Source organism: Marmota marmota, unplaced genomic scaffold (genome assembly GCF_001458135.2).
Source record: "Marmota marmota marmota unplaced genomic scaffold, marMar, whole genome shotgun sequence".
Taxonomy (NCBI): Eukaryota; Metazoa; Chordata; class Mammalia; order Rodentia; family Sciuridae; genus Marmota; species Marmota marmota.
The window spans coordinates 40,818,648-40,827,246 of NW_025999853.1; the positions used below are offsets into that span (position 1 = coordinate 40,818,648).

At 40.0% G+C, this 8,599-nt stretch overlaps 1 protein-coding gene across 15 annotated transcripts in view; it reads left to right on the forward strand.

Moving 5' to 3' along the window:
• Grip1 (glutamate receptor interacting protein 1) overlaps positions 1-8,599 on the forward strand; it is a 383,234-nt gene that overhangs the window by 348,426 nt on the left and 26,209 nt on the right. For 9 of the 15 annotated variants that reach the window (XM_048805484.1, XM_048805527.1, XM_048805535.1 and 6 more), the window contains 3 exons: positions 5,032-5,188; positions 6,069-6,180; positions 6,292-6,336. In XM_048805484.1, the coding sequence (XP_048661441.1) occupies positions 5,032-5,188; positions 6,069-6,180; positions 6,292-6,336 (314 nt within the window). The remainder of the gene's footprint in view (positions 1-5,031; positions 5,189-6,068; positions 6,181-6,291; positions 6,337-8,599) is intronic. The other 6 variants (XM_048805545.1, XM_048805556.1, XM_015483046.2 and 3 more) reach the window with 1 other exon arrangement.

Genomic DNA, 8,599 nt, shown 5'->3' on the forward strand with positions numbered 1-8,599 from the left:
AGGAAGAGGAGGAGGAGGAGGAAAGAAGAAAGTTTTCCAATTCTAAATCAAAAGAATATTGACTTAGAACATATTTTTTTTAATGGTGTCTTTTTTCAATGTGTTTCTTTTACCAAGTTTTAATCTAAGATGTAGTTTCTGTTGTCATACATGTATTTTAGTTTCATGTGCTGATGCTGCTATTCAATAAGAACAGTTTAACTCTATCTCTGGCGGTTAATTTTTCTTACACTTGGGCTTCCCTAGCTTGGAAATTTGACTCCTGAGATTAGAGTCTCCTGAACCTGTTCACTTCTTTCTAACTCTGGCAACCATCTTGCCTTTGTCCAAACCTAACTGTCCTCAGATATTCCTTATTTGAAATCATAGTGTCACCATTCACCTGCATCAGGTAGGGATTGAGTACAGCTGCTTATAAAAGAAAATCCAAGTAATGGCACTATAAGGAGCCAGGGATTTATTTTTCTTACACTGTGACCTGGAGTCTGGAGCAGGCAGATCAGCCCATGGTGTCCTTGGGGCCAGGCATGCTCCTGGATCACCCAGCTCATCACCTCTGCCTGTCACACAACCTCACCCAGGCCTGAGTGACTAAGTACTTCTCCACTTTGCTTCTTATTTTCAGCATCTTATTCTTACTTTCAGCATCTTACCAGCTCATATTTCTATCAGGGGTCTTTAGAAAAGCCAAATAACACTCCTTAAAACAAACCAGAAACCTCCCTTGCTGGTTCTCTATTGTTACAGGCTAAAGTCAAAAGTCGGCAGTTTAACACAGAGTTCTTTGTAAGCTAGTCTTCCTCACAGCGTCCTTGACTCCACATAACACCCAACTCCTTACTATTCTCTAATCTCTAAGCAAGCTTTGGTCCTTGGTTCTTTTTGTTTATTTGTTTTCCTAGAAAAGCTAGATATAGAAACAGTAATGTCAGGATTATGATCTTATAAAACAAATTGTTACCCAACTGATTACCAATCCATTGGATTTGTTGAAGCTGAACTGAAAATTCTAACAATACAGTGATTTAAATTATAAAAATGTAGGCATTTCAGAGTTGAAACATAACTCTACAATGTTATCAAGGACCTATGCAGTGAAATATTTCTGCCTTTTTATACTTAGCACTTGGATTCCGTCCTTGAAGTTACCTCTGGGTCCAAGACAGTTACCAGTGCTCCAGTTATTTCATTTGCAGTCCCAGAATCAGAACAAAAGCTGTAAGGAAACTTCCCGGAAGTTCCCTTGATCGTGTGATTGGCCAGAACCTTTATCAGGTCACAGTTAGCTTTGAGAGAGGCTAAGAAGTAGTTTTAGTCTGATCCATAATATTCCCACCTCAAGACTGGCATTCTGGTACTAAGAATGAAGTGGGGAACAGGTGTTCTCGCAGACAACAGGTAGTCTGCCACAGTCAGGTAACTACCTGCCATTGGCCTCCCAACCTCCACCAAGCTCAGAAAGTCTCAAGAGTAGCACCCAGGTTTGCTAACTATAGCACAGCAGCAGTGGGAGAGAATGAGCCCAGAGAAAGGCAAGAAAGGGTGAACGTGCAGGCCCAGAGTCCTTTTCCAAATCTGACTAATTAGGCAAATCACATTCCTCTTCTGAGAAAGGAGTATGTACAGGTAGTAGAAAGGACCAGGATATCCTAAAATACTTTTTCCTCCTTGGGAGTGAAGTAGAAACCACTGATGGAATTAAGGACGGGAATCAGGGTTCATGACAACAGCTAGCGCTCTCTCTCTCTCTCTCTCTCTCTCTCTCTCTCTCCTTCTGGGCAACACTTACCCAACATTTCCACCTGGTCAATGCCAGCCTGTTCTCCAAGCTTATATGCCATCTTTCATGTGGCACCTTTTATGACCCACACTCCACCTCCAACAGGGGGGCTTTCACATGCTGTTGGAACTCACACTTTCTCCTCCTCCTTCTCCCATACACATGGCCAACAGTGCCAGTTTTGAGGGCAAGAACCTAGTTTTTAATTTTCCCATACAGCACCTGACACCCAGGAGGCTCTCAAATGTTCACTGCATGAATATGCTGGGGTTTACCTCCTGCCCTAGTCTCCCTACCTCATTAGTAAGGAAGCTGAGATCTCAAAGGGTTGAAGAGTATAGTAAATAACAACAATGGATGGCTATGTTCATGGAAGCCTCCTTGGGTTTTAAGCCCTTTTGTATGATTTATGTATATTTATTCCCTTTAAATGGCCCATATCACCATCCTTATTTTATACTAAGGGTAGCTTGCCAAGGCTACCAGGGGAGGAGCGAGTGGCAGGGCTGGTGTGTGGACTGAGGTTTTTTCTTACTTTGATCTTGGGATCAGCATAGCATAGGGAAGTGCTGGGACCAGACTCAGGTCTTCCGACTTTATCAAAGAGATCTGAATCCTATTCTCTTCTGCTCTGATTTCTACTAATGCATCATTTTATAGCACTCATTAAAACAAGGCCTCCTAGTTGGGCGCGGTGGCACATGCCTATGATCCCAGCAGCTCTGGAGGCTAAGGCAGGGGGATCCCAAGTTCAAAGTCAGCCACAGCAACTTGGCAAGGCCCTAATCAACTCAGCGAGACCTGTCTCGAAATAAAATATTTTTAAAAGGCTGGGATGTGGCTCAGTGGTAAAGCACCCCTGAGTTCAATCCCCAGTACAAAAAAAAAAAAAAAACCCAAATGTAAACATGGCTGCTAGGGATGCATGTGCCTTTCCTGGTCTGCACTCCTACAGATGGGGCTGCACATCTGCTCAAGCCCATCCTCTTACTCCCACCCAAGTCACCAAGAACTACTTAGAAATAATGGGAAGAACATCAGAATATTATTCTGCCCAGTCTAAAACATGTTGGAATTCCCTAAGAGAACCTAACAGTCTTACAGGTTAATGCTTATCTGAAAAGAAGACCCCCGAGAGGACACCACCAATGAGTTTGGTTCTTAATGAGTTTAAAGCCAGTTAAAGAAAGTGGAGTACTAGTCTCTGCCTTTTGTATAAGAAGAAATGAGACTTTGCATACGAGGGGCTGGTTGGTTTGGTTTGGAATGAGAAAATGAATAGCCCCTCAAAGGGGGTTATAAAAATGACTAGCCACACTTCTGCAGTTATCCAAGAGAATGAGATAGTGAACTGTTAATAGTGTTGCTGAAAGCTTGGTCCTTGTCCCCAATGCCAATCCAATAATGCAGACATGAGTTTGAGAAAAAAGAAAAGGAAGGTTCATTGCTTTGCTAGCAAAGGAGAAATACAGGGAACTCCTGTCCCAGCGGCTGTGATTCTGCCCATCAGCAGGCTATTAAAGACGTGATTCAAAGGTTACCTTCCACGTGTTCTCTGTTGGAGTTGTAATTAACTTATTAATTTGGGAGACAGTTACTTCTGAGATGGTCCACTACCATCCCAAAGTCTGGATTACTTCCTTCCTGTGGTGGGTTAAATCTGCCTAAAATGAGGAAGAAAGGTAATCCTGTTTCCCCTGAGATTAGGGCAGGGGAGATTAGGGAGGAGCAGGGAGGGAGGAAGAGAAAGAAACACATCCATTTTAAAAATAAATTGCAGTGAGAGAGCAGCAAGGGCTATATTCAAAGCATAACGTGGACCACTGTTACTATGTTTCCCTTGCTCTAAGGACTGGAAGCAGAAGGTTCATAGAGGATTTCCATCAGTGGGTATTGGGACTTGCCCTAATTTCTTGAGATCCAGTGTTTTGATCAGGGAGCACTATGCCTAGACATCCTGCTTTCCCTGGTCTCTACTTAGCAGCCAGAGGAACATCACAGGTTGTGACCTCAGTGGAGGGAAAGTGAATGGGAAGATGCAGCAAGGATGTCAATGGAGACAGTCCTCTTACATGAGCAGGCCATTTAACTGTATGTGAAAACAGGGGCCCAGGCCTGTTGGCTATATTAAATGCTTGAAGCATTTCAATGTATATGCCTTGTATTGCACACATGTAAACACATACACAACACACACACATACATCACAACCCAAAGTGGTGGGCGAAGCAATTGTGATGACTGTGGAGTCAGACTTAGAGTCAAGTTTCTATTGTCGCACTTGAACCCACAGAAGAATTTTGGGAAAACTTCATACCCTGACACATAAAGTTATCATCAACATTTTTTTTCTCCTCCAAGTTAAATGTAATTTCTAGTTTGTTGTAAATAAGCTTTAAATATATTTCTGTCAAAATCTTGAAGCCACTGCCTTAACTCAAACTCATGGGAAATGTCCATTATGTAATCCAATTGCCAGAACCATCCCTCACTCCCTTACCCACCAAGCTAATCAGACTTAATTCCTGTAACAAAGAAGTCAGTCTTCATTTTGCAATTCAAATAAACACTGATGCACCAATCTTCTCAGGCTGGCATCTTACTTCTAAACTACAGTCCTGAGAGACAGAGAGATGGATGAAAAAGGAGTAAAAACCTTTGCCATGCGTTTGCCTGGTTAAAATAAGACCTAGGTTCTAAAAGACCTGCTCATAGGAATGAGTGTTTTTCTAGATTATTCCTTGATTTAGCAGCTGGAGGGTTTTTTTTATCCCCCAAGCCAAGCACCTTCAAAGGTTTGAAATGGATGATAAATGTGTTTTTCATTTGTAACGTGACAAAGAGCAATTAAGAGAGGGGAAGTGAGACGGAGGAACTGGCATGGTATCAGCTATGTCAGTTGGGGAAGAAGTGCTTATGGATCTTGGGGATCTGAAGATTGATTCTCCTAAAGTTATGGCTTGAAAACCCCCAGGAAAGTCAGCAAGTCACCTTGGGTACCTGATGTGGCTGTTCTAACCCTTTGGTATCAGCTATAAAACACAATAACAATAGTACCTATCTTCAAAGTTGGCTCTGAAGATTAAAGAAGGTGCACAGAGCACTTTGTACATGATAAGCACCACTGTATGCTCAAGGTTGTTGCTGCTGTTGCTATTGCCTTATGCCACCTCTCTGCTCACGGATGAGGTCTTTTCTTGATGGGGTAAATAATCTCCAGGCCCCGTCTTAACACTTTGTTTATATTTTAGGCACCAGTTTTCAGGCCTCAGGATACAATTTCAACACCTATGACTGGAGGAGTCCAAAACAGAGAGGAAGCTTATCCCCAGTCCCCAAACCTCGAAGCCAGACTTACCCAGATGTGGGCCTGAATAATGAAGAGTGGGACCGTTCCACAACCAGTGGGTAAGGTTTCCATCCACTGCTGCCCCATCTAAGATCACTTTGTGGTCAGTTATTTGGGTAAGATTTGAAGTTCTCAATTTGCCATGGCACATACTGTTACCATTGACTTCCTGAAGCTACCATAATCATCCATGGTGGCCATAAGGCAGGTTCTAAAACTTGTGCCTGACTAGTGACAGCCTGGCACCACCATGCAACACAACAGCTAGGTTTCCTCCAATGAAAACAGTGGTAGCACTGGGGTAAGTCACCAGTTTTGTGTGTGTGTGTAGGTGTGTGTGTGTATGTGTGTGTGTTTTCTTTTTTGAGACAGGGTCTCACTAAGTTGATGAGGCTGGCCTCAAATTCACTATCTTCCTGCCTTAGCCTCCTGAGTAGCTGGGATTACGGGTGTGCACCACTGTCTCTGGCTCTGGAAGTCAACTTTTATAAACTACGTCCTCAGTTTGTGCGTTACTCCTTCTCATTTCTTATTGATTTTTATGTTTTTCTGTACTGGGGATTGAATCAGCTAAGATATGCACCCATGTTGAGCTCTATTCCAACAGGGCTATGTCAATAATGCAGCTCATTTAGCAGTAGCTACGAATAATCTGCAAGTCAGAGATAAAACATGGACCAATCTTTTATTCTTTATGACACTTTGCATTTCCTAAATATCCTTACACCCAAGCTGGCTTTACTCAGAGGCCACAGTTAAAAGAAAGCCATATCCAAATGAAAGTCTCTCTCTCTCTCTCTCTCTCTCTCTCTCTCTCTCTCTCTCTCTTATTTTTATTTTTGTTTTTTGTGCATTTGAGGTAAAAGAGAAATGTTCTGTATATGGAGAAAAAATTATGTTTGGTAAATTCATAACCCTGACTGTGTTTCATGGTGACAGTTTTGCAGGGACTTCCGACTGTGCAGAGGCTGAGCAAGAGGAGAACTTCTGGTCTCAAGCGCTGGAGGATTTAGAAACCTGTGGACAGTCGGGAATTCTGCGAGAACTCGAGGTAGCCTCGGTCCTGCTATTTGCTTTTATTGTTTCTACATTCATTTTTTGGTCCTTTTAAGTTTGCACTGATCACACCAGTTCATTTAAAAGCTTTAACCCCTTTCCACAGGAGAAAGCTGACAGGCGTGTGTCTTTGAGAAACATGACTCTCTTGGTAGCTACCCTTTATGTTTATATTTTTGCTTGTGAAGCTGCCTCCCCTGCCTCCTTGCCTTCTGGACAGCAATTTGATTTTATATGATGCAGTTGAAAGTATTATTTCCTGTTCCCACCCCAAGCTTACTGACTTGTGGCTTCTGCCATTGCTCCCTGCTAACCCTGACTGTTCCCTACCAAATGGCTAAGGAGCGAGCTAAGTCTCCCGGCAGTGGCGCATCTCATTCTCTTAGTTGCTTTAGAAAGGTTTCTTTGGCATGTTTTCATTTGTACCTGGTATAGAAGTTAATTTGATCGTCAAGAGGAACATAAGAGGAAATTTTATTCTATCTTGTTTTGCCTTTAAAGGAGATAATAATGCAGCTGGCGAAAAAAGGCCGCTCTATTTGATAAGCAGGCAAAATATTACAGAGTACTTTGTGTTAATTGCAAATTCTGATTCCATATTAACTTCAAGTGAACAAGACGGAGTGGAACAGCTGAACTCCTGACTGTTCTGTAATCAAAGCCATGAATTTGCTGACAGTATTCACACTTTAGTCTGGGAAGTCCTGGACTATTTCCTTTTATGTTCTTTTAAATTTTCTAAGCTGTTTAAAAAAAAATAAGTGGCAAAGTCTCATTTTTATTTTGATGTCACATGAGGTTCCCAAGTCACCATAAGGAATGTGAATGGCATAACTGGGTGAAACTCTTGCAATTCTAAAATGATTACTCATCTTTATATTATTTTGCTTCTCGATTGCATGTGTGGATATTTTATGTGATTCTAATGTTTGTGAATCTGCAAAGAGAATTATAAAGAAAAACATTAGTTTGAATTTATAAACATCATTGTATTACCTGGCATGAATTTCAGCTTCAGAGCACAGTTAAAGGACCTGGATATGGATAATTCTATATAATTTAAATGAATCGAGACATGAGCAATTGATTTCTTTTTATACAATTAAAAAAAAAACAGGATGCTTAAGTTTCAGCTAGTTTATTTGAACATTTACCACCTCCTGTATGTAGAATAATGAGTCAGAGTGGCCCAAAGTGAGCAAGAAATTGACAATAGTCACACTTCAATTCATAATTCTTGACTGTTCTCTTCTTTCAAAAAGCATGTTTGTCTCCTTTGCCTTTTTCATTTTTCATTTCGATACTTCTCTTCCGAAAAACAAACTATTCTTCTCCTTCCTTCTTTTATGTTAGGCAAAAAGAAGATGATATTAAAAGTAATGTGATGAGGTTGTGTTTTCCCCCAGAAATTGAGTTATCTCATGAAAACAACATCCATTAGCATAGAAGTCACATCATGACATTCTTTCTAACATAATTCCTTGCAGGTGTGGCCCTTGAAATTACATATGCAGAAAGAAAATGGACTGAATGCTAAAGAGAAATTAAATCTTCGGCTAGTCAGAATGATTGACAAGTTCACAAATTAGAGTCATATTTATACTTTTACCACAAAGAATATTCACTTGCTAGTTTAAATGAACACCATTCCCTTAACTGAAAATGCTGTTATAAAAAATATATATTATTGGAGCTAGATTCCTGCATGTGAAATTTGCATCCAATTTTGAAAGTTAAAGTATACTATAGCACTAAAAAGTTTAAATTAACTAAGATAAAAAATGATCTCAATTGACTTGAAAATTAAAGTCAATCAATTTACTAATCATTTCTCTATTGATAGCAATAATTTAGGTCCAACTTTAGCACTGAAAAATGTATAGCTTTTACCAAAAAAGAAAAATTCAAACTGAGACTGAGCAAATTTTCAACATCTCTTATCAGATATTCCTTCTATAAAATATGGAGATTAGAATAAGCTAATACTACGGTACTTAAGAACATAGAACTTAACAAATGTTAAGTAAAAATTAACTATAATTATGTTTGCCATTTCTTGATTAATGAGCACTGCTCTTTTTTTAATATTATGAAGGAAGAAGGTTTAAAACTAAATGTCAGAATCTAAGTTACAATGTACTTTAACTTTTTTATTCCTTTTTGGATGATACTAATTTACCTGAAGCTCACTTTAAACAAAGCAATCAAGCCATGTTTTGAAAACTTGAACTGAAGAACTATTAGCATCTCATTTCTTCCATTGGAACTCTTTGAAATCCATTTGTAACTTCTTCTGTGGCAGCTGGGACTCATCAAAGCAGAACTGTCATCTCCCAGATGTAGTGATTAAGTGTTATACTTCCAAAATGTTTCCTGCTAGTCCTGTGAAAAATCAATGTAAAAAAAAAAAAAAA